Genomic DNA, 15,141 nt, shown 5'->3' with positions numbered 1-15,141 from the left:
TTAGCAGATACTTGCAGGCAAGAGTTCACAGCCTGGCTTTGAATTCTGGTTCGAGGTAAAAGATTATGACGGAGCATGGTTCTTTGTTCATGGTGCTTCGCTTTACTAATTAATATTTCCATAACACAAAGGTCAAAGTTTCCTCGGTAAGAAATCCCTACGGGATTGTTCCTCATAGTACATCAGGAAATCACTACATCTTCATGGAAGGCAATGAAGACCTGTCTATCATCCAACATTTCTCCTGCACTGCTGCTTGCCAATATTAGGAAGAAACTTCTTTTGCTTTCCGAAAGCACCGCTTCCAAACTTCTTTTCCTTACCTTGAAAATCATTCATTGTTTATATTTTCTTTCCTCAAAGAAAAAAATCATTACAGACTCTGACCCTGCCCACCGTCTGGTATAATCAGGCCTACAACTAAGAATCTATCCAGAGGATAGTACAGATTTAGCCTAACCAAAGTACATTAAAATTATAACTTTAAAGAAAAAATCTTCAATTCATAAAGATTCTACATCTGAACAAAACAGAAGACATCCTTTTGACATTCCTCACATGAAGGCAAAGTCGGAGTACAAATACTGCAAAGGATGGAAAGTCACAGGAAAATAAGATTAGTCACTAAAAAACCAAAAGATAGATACCAACCTGTTCCCATAGTGTTTCAGCAATCTGATCAATCATTGTTCCAATTTCTCTGAACTCCCCAGAGTATTTAACATATGCCCAAGTACAAAGAAATATCAGTGCTAACCCCATGACAAGGTTACACAAGACGGCTATAGAGTTTAGGCCAATGAAGCCAGTCAGTCCTGAGATTATATACATAGCAAACATGACCGCAAACAGTGTGGCTGGGGTACGAGCAGCATAGAAGATATTTTTGCCATCATTGTGCTTTATAAAATTTGCATAGGTTTCTTCAATTTCAGCTTCAAGCTGGTCCTGATAACGACGGCAGAACTCATCTCCACCCATCTTTTTTACTGAACGAAATTGTTTTATCGCCACTTCCTTGAGATCCAAGTGTTTTCGCTCCAGATCTGAAGGTGCAATGTAAGGCTTGTCCCCTCCACATACCTGGACAGACAGAATTACAGTATTACATGCTAGAAATAATTAACACTTGAAAGAAGTTCCTGTTTATAGTTTTTAGTCTCAGAAAGTCAAACCACTTACATGATTGATTCAGTTTTAAACTCACCTACAATACCTCACAGGTTATCATAATCTAGTTATTGTTTATATGTTGAACCTACTCAAGCAAAATAATTTTCCAAATATGACTAACTGAAACTGAAGACAAAAAAATTTTACACTGAGCTCTGTATCTGCCTTCACTTGACCATCCATACACCATAATAGTACACAAAATCGCTGGCAAGAGAATGGGTAAAAGATAATGCCCCAAAAAGATATTTTAATGTTTGAGCAAGCAAGTACAGAAACTGCTGTTGGCCTTAAACTAATGCTACTAACATCAGAAGTCACTAATAACAGCACTCTGAATCACACATTTGTCAGAAGATATTTCAGTAGAGTTTATATAATAATTTACTAACTCAAATTCTGCTTTCTAATAATGTGAATTATTTTCTTATAGTTTATTTCCAGGAAACACCATAAAGGGGAATTAGGGAATAATGTACCACAAGCTGCACAAATTAGCTCAATTATTTTGAATTTTTTTTTAAATATATTTTTAAAAAATTTAAAAATCTTTTTACTCCAGCATCAAATTTAAATTTTAGGTACAAACCTGTTCCATACTTTTACAATAGGTATCTCTTGCTCCTGCTACTGCAGCAAGATTATTAGCTTCAGCTGTTGCCTAAAAAAATAAAATATGCCATTATTATGCAAAAAATACTGCATGACTCTAAAAATTCTGATTAACACAATAAGTTATGTACAATAAACAAGTCTGAAAATGAACCAGAGAAAGCAACTTCCAGTTTTTCTTTCCTATGGAAGGGAACGTTGGTATAAAGGATATAATGGTAAGTGGTTCTAATAGGACTGCTGCCTAATTTTGTTTTGCTTAGGTTGATGTTAAAGTGTGTCTGTAGAAAACACCACATATGCTCAGGAAATGGATAAAGATAAATAGATATAACCCTAAAATATGTGGATCTCCAGGTGTTAGGAATCGAGAATTACCCATATGGTTCTCTCTCTCATAATCAGTATTATACAAGACATTTTCAAACCCACAAAACTTATTGCACGAAGTTTTATCAGAAAATACTGTTTAATCTACTACAAAATGGAAAAATAGCCTAAAGTAGTAAATGTTTTAAAATATGAATGGGTTAAAATGACACTGTCCCAAAAGAACCCCATTTGAAAGAGAGAGAAAAAAAATGAGACTATATTCACTAGAAGTAGCTCTAAATCATTAACACCAAATAAAAATAAGACTTATTTCAAACAACATTCATTGTCAAGGACTCAGAATAGAAGCAGCTTAGTTCAGAGAGGCCCACATTAAGCCATCTTATCAAATAGAAATTTTCCTATACTTTGAGCATCTGAAGAGAAGGTATTGAGGACTCTTATTTCTGGTGGCCTAGACACATGGAAGGCCTACAATCGGCAGTTACAAAAAAAAAAAATTGTATGAAAACTTAGGACCCATGACACATACGGCCTTAAGCAAAATGTATCTGCATGCAAAAAAGCACCCCCCATTTTCAGCATTTCTCTCTAAAGCAAAGATTTTTATTCTCCCTCATAAATAAGTATATGTACAACACATATCACTCTCTCACTCTCTCTACCTGAAGCATGGACTTTGGATGTGGAAGTTCTTCTCCTTGATAGATTTTGATGTAAGCCTAAAAAGGGAGAAGATTTGTTAGACTGACAGGTTATGCAATTTGGCTCCACATCCCCAAAGAAAGAAAAGTCATTAAATATAAAAATAATTAACACCATTAAAAGTAAATTCTAGGCTTTAAAAATCACCTTATTCCAACAAAGTTAACCCTATTCTCAATATTATTAAATTATATGCTGCTAGATAATATCCTAGGTATTTCTATAACAAATATAACATAAAAGTTATAACTCATAAAGTTAGATATAAAATGCCATCTTCTTTATGAAAAGAAATTCACAATTACCCCCTATTGCCAGTGTTTTAATATTTTTTAAAAACTTTTTTTTCTCTTTTTTTAGAGATGGGGTCTCACCCTGACACTGAGGCTGGAGTGCAGTGGGATGATCACAGCTTACTGCAACCTCGAATTCCTGGGCTCAAGTGATCCTCCTGCCTCAGTTTTCCAAGTGGCTGAAACTACAAGGTGTGTGCCACCACATCCAGCTGAAGAAACAATTTTATCCAGTATTTTACTTTGACCAGCTTAAATTGTATTTCAGCTCAAGAAGGAAAAAACAAAAACAAAAACCTAATTTGTGGTTTAAGAGTAAGAAGGAAAAGATGAGAGTCTGTTAGAAGTCCATATAGGGTCTTTCATATCAACTTTTTTTTTGGGGGGACGGAATTTCACTCTTATTGCCCAGGCTAGAGTGCAATGGCACGACCTCAGCTGTCCTGCCTCAGCCTCTCGAGTAGCTGGGATTACAGGCATGCGCCACCACACCCAGCTAATTTTGTATTTTTAGGAGAGACGGGGTTTCACCATGTTGGCCAGGCTGGTCTTGAACTCCCGACCTCAGGTGATTCGCCCACCTCATCCTCCCAAAGTGCTGGGATTACAGGCATGAGCCACCGTGCCTGGCTCATCTCAACTTTCTACTGACAAGATTCATTCATAACTGGGAAGGAGGCAGAGCAAGATGGCCAAATAGAAGCCTCCAGTGATCACCACCTCCCAGGAATATCAAATTGACAACTACCTACATAAAAAAGCACCTTCATAAGAACCAAAAATCAGGTGAGCAATCACAGTACCTGGTTTTAACTTCAGATCACTGAAAGAGGCACTGAAAAGGATAGGAAAAATAGTCTTGAATCGCCTACACCACCCCTCCCCCATCCTCTCAGCAGCAACCACATGGTATGGAGACACAATCTATGTGCTTAGGGAAGGCGAAAGCAGTGACTGTGGAATTTTTGCATTGAAACTCAGCGCTGCCCTGCCACAGTGGAAAGAACTCAGCTGGCACCCATGGAGGGAGCATTTAGACCAGCCCTAGGCACCCAGTCCTACCACCATGGGCTACAGTGCTCTGAGGTCCTGAATAAACTTGAAAGGCCGTCTAAGCCACAAGGACTGCAATTCCTGGGCAAGTCCTGGTGCTGGGCTGGGCTCAGAGCCAGTGGACCTGGGGTGCATATGATATAGTAAGACACCAGCTGGGGCAGCCAAAGGACTGCTTGTGTCACTCCCCCAACACAAGCCCAGGCAGTGTAGTTCACAGCTCTGAGAGGGAGTCTTTCCTTCTGCCTGAGAGGAGAGGAGAAGGGAGAGTAAAGAGGATTTTGTCTTGCAATTTGGATACCGGCTCAGCCAAAGTAGAATGCAGCATAAGGCAGAGTCTTAAGTCCCCAATTTCAGTCCCCAGCTCCCAGACAAGATTTCTAAACACACCCTGGGCTGGAAGGGAACCCACTGTCTTGAGGAGTATGACCAAGTCCTGGCAGGGTTCATCACCTGCTGACTCAAGAGCCTTTGGGCTCTGAATAAGCAGTAGTGGTAGCCAGGCAGTACTCACTATGGGCCTTGGGTGAGATTCAGAAATGTGTTGGCTTCAGGTGTGACCCAGCACATTCCCAGATGTTGTGGCTATGAGGAGAGTCTCCTTCTGCTTGAGTAAAGGAGAGGAAGGCCAGGTGTGGTGGCTCACACCTGTAATCCCAGCAATTCGGGAGGCCAAGGCGGGCGGATCACCAGAGAGCATCTCTGGACCCACCCAAGGCCAGAGGGAACTTGCTAGATTTGCTACCTGCTGATTGTAGAACCTCTGGGCCTTGACTGACCACAGGCAATAACCACACAATAGTCACAATGGGCCTTGGGCAAGACCCACTGTTGTGCTGGCTTCAGGTCTGACCCAGTGAAGTCCCAGGGATGGTGGCCACAATGGTGCTTGTGTCACCCCCTCCCCCAGCTCCAGGCAGCTCAGCACAGAGATAGAGACTCCATTTGTTTGGGAGAAAGTAATGGAAGAGAACAAGAGTCTCTGCCTGGTAATCCAGGGAATTCTCCTGGATCTTACCCAAGAGCACCAAGGCAGTATCTCTACAAATCTGCAAGAGCCACAGCATTATGGGCTTGAAATGTCCCTAATGCAGATACAGCTGCAGTGATCAAGATCACAACACCCAAGTCCCTTCAAATGGTTAGAAAGCCTTCCCAAGGATGACAGGTACAAACAAGACCAGACTGCAAAGACTGTAACAAATACCTAACTCTTCAATGTCCAGACACCAACAAATATTCACAAGCATCAAGACCATCCAAGAAAACATGACCTCACTAAACAAACTGAAATAAAGCACCAGTGACCAATCCTGGAGAGACAGAGATAACTGACCTTTCAGAGAATTCAAAATAGCACTTTTGAGGAAACTCAAAAGAAATTCAAGATAACACAGAGAAGGAATTCAGAATCCTTTCAGATAAAGTGAACAAAGAGACTGAAATAATTATAAAGAATCAAGCAGAAATCCTGGATCCGAAAAATGCAACTGACATACTGAAGAATGCATCCAAACCTCTTTTTTATTTTATTTTATTTTTGTGAGACAGGGTTTTGCTCTGTCTCCCAGACTGGAGTGCAATGGTGCAATCCTGGCTCACTGCAACCTCTGCATCCCAGGCTCAAAAGATCCTCCTACCTCAGTGTCCCAAGTAGCTGGGACTATATGCATGCGCCATCATGCTTGGCTAATTCTTGTATTTTTTATAGAGACAAGGTTTCACCATGTTGCCTAGACTGGTCTCAAGTGATCTGCCCACCTCAGCCTCCCAAAGTGCTAGGATTACAGGCATGAGCCACCTCACCCAGCCTCAGAGCTTAACACAAGACCTGAACAAGCAGAAGAATTAGTCAGCTTGGAGACAGGCTATTTGAAAATACACAGCTGAGACAAAAGAAAAAAGAATGAAAAAGAATGAAGCATGCCTACAAGATCTAGAAAATAGCCCCAAAAGGGCAAATCTAAGAGTTCACTGCCTTAAAGAGGAGTAGCTAAAGAGATAGGGGTAGAAAGTTTATACAAAGCAATAACAAAGAACTACCTAAACCTAGATACCAATATTTAAGAACAAAAGATTATATAGAACACCAAGCAGACTTGACCCAGATAAGACTGCCTCAAGACATGTAATAAACTCCCAAAGGTCAAGGGTAAAGAATGGATCCTGGCTGGGCATGGTGGCTCATGCCTGTAATCCCAGCACTTTGGGAGGTCAAGGTGGGGGAACTGCCTGACCCTGGAGTTCAAGACCAGCCTGGACAATGTAGAGAAATGACATCTCTATTAAAAACAACAACAGGCCAGGCACGGTGGCTCACATCTGTAATCTCAGCACCTTGGGAGGCTGAGATGGGAGGATCACTTGAAGCCAGGAGTTGGAGACCAGCCTGTTAAACATAGCAAGGCCCCATTTCTATTAAACAACAAGAAGAAGAAGAAGCACGAATGGATTCTAAATGCATCAAGAGAAAAGAAACAAACAACATACAAAAGAGCTCCAACATATCTGGGAGTAGACTTCTCAGCGGAAACCTTACAGGCAGGGAGAGAGTAGCATGACATAAGGTGCTGAGGGAAAAAAACATTTTTCCTAGAATAGTATAACCAGTGAAAATACTTCAAACATGAAGGAGAAATAAAGACTTCCTCAAACAAAAGCTGAGGAATTTTATCAACATCAGACCTGTCCTACAATAAATGCTAAAGAGAGTTCTTCCATCTGAAAGAAAAGGATTTTAATGAGCAGTAAGAAATGATCTGAAGGTCCAAAACTCACTAGTAATAGTAAATACACAGAAAAACAGAATATTATAATACTAACTGTGGTGTATAAACTACTCATATCCTGAGTAGAAAGACTAAAAGAAGAACCTATAAGAAATATTAACAACCACAACTTTTCCAGACATAGTATACCATCAACAGAAACAACGAAAAGTTTAAAAAGTTGGAGGATGAAGTTAAAGTGTAGAATTTCTATTAGTTTTCTCTTTCCTTGTTAATAGTTTGTTTAGGCAATCAGTGTTATCAGTTTAAAATAAATATATTATAGTTGCAAACCTCATGGTAACCTCAAAAGACATATAACAGATACACAAAAAAATAAAAAGAAATTAAAACATACCACCAGAGAAAATCACCTTCACTAAAAGGAAGACAGGCAGGTAGGAAGACCACAAAACCACCAGAAAACAGTAACAAAATGACAGAGGTTAACTCCTTACTTATCAGTAACATTCAGTGTAAATGGGCTAAACTCTCCAATTAAAAGGCACAGAGTGGCTGAATGGGTTTTAAAAAATAATGATACACACTTCATCTATAAAGACACAGAGACTAAAAATAAAGGTATGGAAAAAGATACTCCATGCAAATGGAAACCAAAAAAAGAGCAGAAGAAGCTACACTTATATCAGCCAAAGAAGGTCATTATATAACGATAAAGGGATCAATTCAGCCTGAAGAGGATATAACAACTGTAAATATATACACACCCAACACTGGAGCACCCAGATATATAAAGCAAGTATTATTAGAAACTAAAGAAAGAGAACCGGGCGCGGTGGCTCATGCCTGTAATCCCAGCACTTTGGGAGGCCAAGGCAGGTGGACCACTTGAGGGCAGGTGGACCACTTGAGGTCAAGAGTTTGAGACCAGCCTGGCCAACATGGTGAAACCCCATCACTACTAAAAATACAAAAATTAGCTGGGCATGGTGGTGCGTTACTGTAGTCCCAGCTACTTGAGAGACTGAGGCAGGAGAATCACTTGAACCTGGGAGGCAGAGGTTGCAGTGAGCCCAGATTGCTCCACTGCACTCCAGCCTAGGCAAAAGAGCGACACTCGGTCACAAAAAAATAAAATCAAAAAAATTGAAATTATATCAAGTATCTTCTCTCAATGGAATAAAATCAATAACGAGGAATTTTGGAAACTATACAAACACATGGAAATTATATTAATACAATAGGCTCTTGAATGACCACTAGGTCAGTGAAGAAATTAAGAAATAAATAAACACATTCTTCAAACAAATGAAAATGGAAGCACAACATACCAAATATATGGGATACAGCGTTAAGCAGTACTAAGAAAGTATATAGTAATAAGTGCCTACATCAAAAAAGAGGAAACACTTCAAAAAAACAACCTAACCATACAACTTAAAAAACCAGAAAAGGAAGAGCAAACCAAACCCAAAATTAGGAAACAAGAAATTAGCGAAATTGAAATAAAAACAATAGAAAAGATCAATGAAGCAAAAAGTTGATTCTTTAAAAAGATAAACAAAGTCAACAAACCTTTAGCCACACTAAGAAAAAAAGAGACAACCCAAATAAATAAAATCAGAGATGAAAAAGGAGACATTGCAACTGATACCACAGAAATCCAAAGGATCATTAGAGGCTACCATGAACAACTATATGCCAATAAATGGGAAATCCTAGAAGAAATGTATCAATTCCTAGACACACACAACCTACCCAGATTCATCCATGAAGAAATCTAAAACCTGTACAGACCAATAACAAGTAACGAGATCAAAGCCATAATAAAAAGTCTTCCAACAAAGAAAAGCCCGAAAGCTAATGGCTTCATTGCTGAATTTTATCAAATATTTAAAGAACTAATACCAATCCTACTCAACTATTCCAAAAACCAGAGAAGAAGGGAATACTTCCAAACCAATACTACAAGGCCAGTATTACCCTGATACCAAAACCAGACAAAGACTCATCAAAAAATTACAGGCCAATATCCCTGATGAACATTGTAAAAATCCTCAACAAAATACTAGCAAACTGAATTCAACAACACATTAAAAAGATCATTCATCATCACCTAGGGTCAGGCAGGGATGCAAGGACAGTTCAACATACACCAATCAATCAATCAATGAGTGTGATACATTGTATCACCAGAATGAAGGACAAAAACCATACGACCATTTCAATTGATGCTGAAAAAGCATTGGATAAAATTCAACATCCCTTCATGGTAAAAATCCTCAAAAGGTACAGAAGAAACAGATCTCAACATAATAAAAGCTATATAAAACAGACCCACAGCTAGTAGCATACTGAACTGGGAAAAAATTGAAAGCCTTTCCTTTAAGATCTGAAACAAAACAAGGATACCCACTTTCACCACTGCTATTCTACACAGTACTGAAAGTTGCACTTCAGTACAAACTTTGAGAAAATGACAGTGGCTTCAATAAATGGTGCTGGGAAAACTGAATATCCATATGCAGAGGAATGAAACTACACCCCATCTCTAGCCATATACAAAAATCAAATCGAAATGGATTAAAGACTTAAACCTAAGACCCAAACTATGAAACTACTAAAAGAACACATCGGTGGCCAGGCATGATGGCTCACACCTGTAATCCCAGCACTTTGGGAGGCAGAGGCAGGCAGATCACCTGAGGTCAGGAGTTCGAGACCAGCCTGGCCAACATGGTGAAACCCTGTCTCTACTAAAAATACAAAAATCAGCTAGGCATGGTGGCAGGTGCCTATAATCCCAGCTACTTTTTTCATGTGCAAAAGCTTTTTAACTTGATAATGTGCTTGTAGGGTATTACTGAAGAAATCTTTTCCCAGACCAATGTCCTGGAGGGTTTCCCCAATGTTTTCTTCTTTTTTTCTTTTCTTTTTTTTTTGAAATGGAGCCTTGCTCTGTCGCCCAGGCTGAGGCCAGGCGAATTGCTTGAACCCGAGAGGCGGAGGTTACAGCAAGCTGAGATCACGCCACTGCAATCCAGCCTGAGCAACAGAGCAAGGCTCCATTTCAAAAAAAGAAAAAAAGAAGAAGAAAACACTGGGGAAACCCTCCAGGAAACTGGTCTGGGAAAAGATTTCTTCAGTAATACCCTACAAGCACAGGCAACCAAAGCAAAAATAAACGAATGGGATCATATCAAGTTAAAAAGCTTTTGCATATCAGAAAAGTGAAGACGCAACCCACAGACTGGGAGAAAATATTTGCAAACTACTCATCTGATAAGGGATTAGTAACCGGAATATATAAGGAGTTCAAACGACTCTATAGGGAAAAGAAAAAAAAAATCAATGATCTGATCAAGAAACGGGCAAAAGATATGAACAGACATTTCTCAAAAGAAGACAAACAAATGGGACACAGGATATGAAAACATCACTGATCATCAGAGAAATGCAAATCAAAACTACAGAAAGATATCATCTTCCTCCATTTAAAATTGTTTTTATCCGAAAGACAGGCAATAACAAATGTTGGCAAGGATGTGGAGAAAAGGGAATCCTCGTACACTGTTGGCAGAAAGGTAAATTAGTACAACCACTATGGAGAACAGTTTGGGGGTTCCTCAAAAGACTAAAAATAAAACGTCCATATGATCCAGCAATCCCACTGCTAGGTATATACCCAAAAGAAAAAAAATCAGTATATAGAAGATACATCTGCACTTTCATGTTCACTGCAGCACTAGTCACTACAGCTACAATTTGGAAGCTACCTGTGTCTATCAATATATGAATGGATAAAGAAACGTGGTACATATACACGATGAAGTACTACTCAGCCATATAAAAGAATGAGATCCTGTCATTTGGAACAACATGATGGAACTGGGGGACATTATGTTAAGTGAAATAAGCCAGGCACAGAAAAAAACAAACTGCACATGTTCTCACTTATTTGTGGGAGCTAAAAATTTAAACAACTGAACTCATGAGAGACAGAGTACTAGAATGATGGTTACTAGAGTCTAGGAAAGGTAGTCAGGGTGGAGGGCAGGCAGGGATGGTTAATGGGTACAAAAATATAGTTAGAATAAGATCTAGTATTTGATAGCATAACAGTGTAGTTACAGTCAATAATAACTTACTGTACCTTTTAAAGTAACTAAGAGTATAATTGGATTGTCTGTAACATAAGGAAGGGATACATGCTTGAGGTGATGGACATCCTATTTAATATGATTATTAGACATTGTATGCCTGTATCAAAAATATCTCATGTACCCCATAAGTATATATACTACGTACCCACCCACGAAAATTAAAAATCAAAAGTAAAAATAAATTTTAAAAAATTCATCCATAACTAAACAAAGATAATATGAGAGTAACTATCAAGTATCCAGTAAGTGAACAAAATACATTCTTAGTTAAAACTACTACAAATAATACAACCTTCCACAACGGTCTTGTTCTGGCAGGCAAGCTATAAAGACTAGAGAAGAACAGAGGGGAAAAAAAAAACCTATGAATACTTTACTTGAACCAATATAAATACTTTCAGCTGTTCTTATCAAGTCCTCAGAACTCTGAGGGAGTGTTTTTGTGAGAACTTAGGATGTAAAATTATGCTTTCCATTCCTATTATCATTCACTAATGACAGAGTAGTATTAGAGTATGATGAATGGCTTGTTCTCTCCATATCTGGGATGGAGAAAAAGTAAGATAATTCTGTAAATAAATTAAATCACTGTCTAGGAGACAGAAATCTGCTATAATCTTTTAAATATCCTTAAATACAGATACATCTAATTCATGGCAGAAAGATAAATTACAAATCTTACTCTTTTTTGTTTTAAAATGAAGACAAGGAATTTCTTATACATACAGATTAGTTTTAAGTCAACTACATTTCTATCTTAGACAAAGCCGTTTAAGAGCTCACCTACCTTAAAATATTCTACAAGATCCCTACAAGTGACTTTAGATCCACTTATCTCTTTTTCTACCAAATTTTCAGGGGCAAGCAGCAATGGAACCAGATTTCGAAGCTCTCGTTTAAAGTCTTCATCAATATCTAGAAAACAAAAAATTGAGCAACATATTAGTCCAAAAAAAATTAGGTCCCCATTGGTACGATTTCATAAAATTCTGTTTTATGAAATAAGAATACATAGTATTTATTACTGAAGTGGATTCATTTGTTTAAAAAAAGCTCATCCAACATGCCATATCTCACAGGAAAAAATATAATCCCCCTTACTCCACTAGCCCATTTTCCCCAACCCCCTAGTAACACTGCCAGTTCAAATAATAAATAAAACATAAATAAATTTGTGGACTACTAAGACAAATTTCACATTTAGTATTAAGGAAAATGTCCTTTTCAAGAGGCAAACAATTCATAAAATTGTATTAAATTTTACTACTAGATTTTGTTTTACCAGCCATACTGTAAAAGTTTTGTCAATCCCCAAGCGTTTTGCCAACACACTCAAAATAACCCTACAACATATATAAACTATACTATCACTCCTGAAAGAGACTTATATCTGATTTCATCAATATAATAAAACGATAAAGCCTTTTAGCAGACTGCAATCAATTGAAAAGAAATGCTCTCAGTCTTCAGAATTTTCAGGACATCAGCGCTGAGCAAGAGACATTATAAAATAGGTTAATCAATATGCTAGACAGCTGCAAACAAATCAATGGACTGCTAGAGAAACAACACAGAGCATTACAATCACAACATGAACAATGCATCCAAACATTCTCCAGTATAAGACAGGACATTTAAGGCATCATGTATTTTCTTAAAAAACTTTCCACCTCTAATAAATAAGTTCAGATTTTAGCAAGAATGGGAATTCCCACCTTTCAATCTCCCATCAAAACTAGGATTAGTTGCAACTTTAAGACCAGGGTGTGGCAAAAGGAAGCAACCAAGATTTGAGAAACAATTGTGTATGTGCTTCCTTACATTCTGAAGCTCTTCATGTTGATTTTGTTTTACCTGAGGGCAGAGAGAGACAGGTGAAATTGTAAACAGCAGAAAGAAAATTTTTTTAAAGAAAACACACACAGACTCACATGCATGCACACTTAACGCAGATGGTACTCCCAAGGAGTCTTTTTTGACAATACAAAAAATTACGAAGGCCCTTTTCTGACCACTTTGTTAAGACCCCACTTTTTTTTTTTTTTTTTAGAAGACAGAGTTTCACTCTTGTTGCCCAGGCTGGAGTGCAATGAGGCAATCTCGGCTGACTGCAACCTCCACCTCCCAGGTTCAAGTGATTCTCCTGCCTCAGCCTCCTGAGTAGCTGGGATTACAGGCATGCACCATCATGCCCGGCTAATTTTGTATTTTTAGTAGAGACAGGGTTGGTCAGGCTGATCTCGAACTTCCGACCTCAGGTGATCCACCCACCTTGGCCTCCCAAAGTGCTGGGATTACAGGCATGAGCCACCGCACCCAGCCAACCCCACATTTTCTTAAACCACAAAAGATGTTTTTCCCAAGTAAGCTGCCTGGAACAGCAAAAACTACAAATAACGTAGTTAATCACAGTATCTAATAACCAATAACAAATTATGGCTGTGACTTATACACCAGTAAATAAATTATGAATTTACCTTTAAAGTACTTATAACAGCAACAAAACGGAACAAAACAAAGTATAAATTTGCCTACAAATAAAAAGTTTAGCCCCTGAGCAAAGTAAAAGCTAAGATAAAAAAAATTACAGTGCAGTACAAAGACCTTAGAAATGTGTTAGGATTTCAGGTCCCTCTCTACATGATTATTTATGATTTATGCTAGTTACCAGAATTTTGAGAAGGGAAACTGCCACGTATTGGGGAGAAAAAAATCTTAAACTTAGAAACATTTTAGATAATTACTCATTTGTCTCAATATAACTCACATAGTCTCCTAAACACTTCTGGAAAACAATTTTAACAAAATATGCGCTATTTATAATTAAAACCGGGAAACTACCTAAATCTCCCATCAACAGCAGAATGGAAAAACTGTTGTCTATTCATTCAGTAAATACTATACAGCAATGAGAATAAATGAATTAAACTACAGGCAACATGGATTAACCTCAGAAACATAATATTGGGTAAAAAAAGCTAGACTCAAACGAATACATTCTGTATGTGATTCCATCCATATAAAATACAAAAACAAAGCCTGTGAGAAGTCAGGATAGTGGTAGAGGGTTTTGGGGCAAGGTTGGTGTATGGAGGTGGGTGCTTCTAGGTGCTGGCTAAATGGCTATGTTCATATTTTACAAATTCATCAAGCTACACACTTATGATTTGAGCAATTTTCTGAATATATGTATCACATTTCAATAAAAGGTTAAAAAAACCTTCTTGTCTTTGAGTTACGTAATTCTGAGTTTAGTTAGTATGTCTATTGTGCTTTGTGTTAATTTCTTCTGAACGAACCAGAGACAGAAAATGCCAATGACTCAAATTATTTCCAAAAGTGGGGTCTGGAAATGCCTTTCAAATAATCTAAGAATGTTGAATTGGTTTTAATCTCATTTTAAAACTAAAAGAGGCCGGGCGCGGTGGCTCACGCTTGTAATCCCAGCACTTTGGGAGGCCGAGGCGGGCGGATCACGAGGTCAGGAGATCGAGACCACGGTGAAACCCCATCTCCACTAAAAATACAAAAAATTAGCCGGGCGCGGTGGCGGGCGCCTGTAGTCCCAGCTACTCGGAGAGGCTGAGGCAGGAGAATGGCGTGAACCCGGGAGGCAGAGCTTGCAGTGAGCCGAGATCGCGCCACTGCACTCCAGCCTGGGTGACAGAGCAAGACTCCGTCTCAAAAAAAAAAAACAAAACAAACAAAAAAAAAAAAGCTAAAAGAAAATTATATCATACCCCAAGTCTTTAATGTGGTTGAGAAACCAAATGCATCATTCCCATAGACAAATAAAATCTTATTAACCAAAGACAGCACCCTCCTACTTATGAATAAAGGGGTTTTTATGTATCCTGTGTGTGTGTGAGTAGATGGGTAGCCTGTAAGTATCTGACCTGCAGGTTTCCCAAATTGATATGGTTTGGCTCTGTGTCCCCACCCAAATCTCATCTCAAATTGTAATGCCCATGTGTCGGGGGAGGGGCCTGGTTGGAAGCGATTCATGGGAGCAGACTTCCCCCTCACTGTTCTTTTGACAGTGAGTTATCACGAGATCTGGTTGTTAAAAAGTATGTGGCA

The 15,141-nt window shown here is 38.6% G+C and overlaps 1 protein-coding gene across 7 annotated transcripts in view; it reads right to left on the bottom strand.

Moving 5' to 3' along the window:
- Positions 1-15,141, bottom strand: part of ATL2 (atlastin GTPase 2) — a 117,068-nt gene that overhangs the window by 3,530 nt on the left and 98,397 nt on the right. For all 7 annotated transcript variants that reach the window (XR_009209945.1, XM_058428369.1, XM_032176754.2 and 4 more), the window contains exons 8-12: positions 12,777-12,915; positions 11,849-11,976; positions 2,784-2,840; positions 1,763-1,834; positions 652-1,083 (exon numbers count right to left, since the gene is read on the bottom strand). Coding sequence is in view for 6 of the 7 variants with exons in the window: in XM_058428369.1 (XP_058284352.1) it covers positions 652-1,083; positions 1,763-1,834; positions 2,784-2,840; positions 11,849-11,976; positions 12,777-12,915 (828 nt within the window). In the remaining variant the exon portion in view is untranslated. The remainder of the gene's footprint in view (positions 1-651; positions 1,084-1,762; positions 1,835-2,783; positions 2,841-11,848; positions 11,977-12,776; positions 12,916-15,141) is intronic.

This window comes from Hylobates moloch, unplaced genomic scaffold (assembly GCF_009828535.3).
Source record: "Hylobates moloch isolate HMO894 unplaced genomic scaffold, HMol_V3 SCAFFOLD_15, whole genome shotgun sequence".
In the NCBI taxonomy this organism is placed as follows: Eukaryota; Metazoa; Chordata; class Mammalia; order Primates; family Hylobatidae; genus Hylobates; species Hylobates moloch.
The sequence above is the reverse complement of the archived record's forward strand: the minus strand, read 5'-3'. Positions and strand labels throughout refer to the sequence as shown.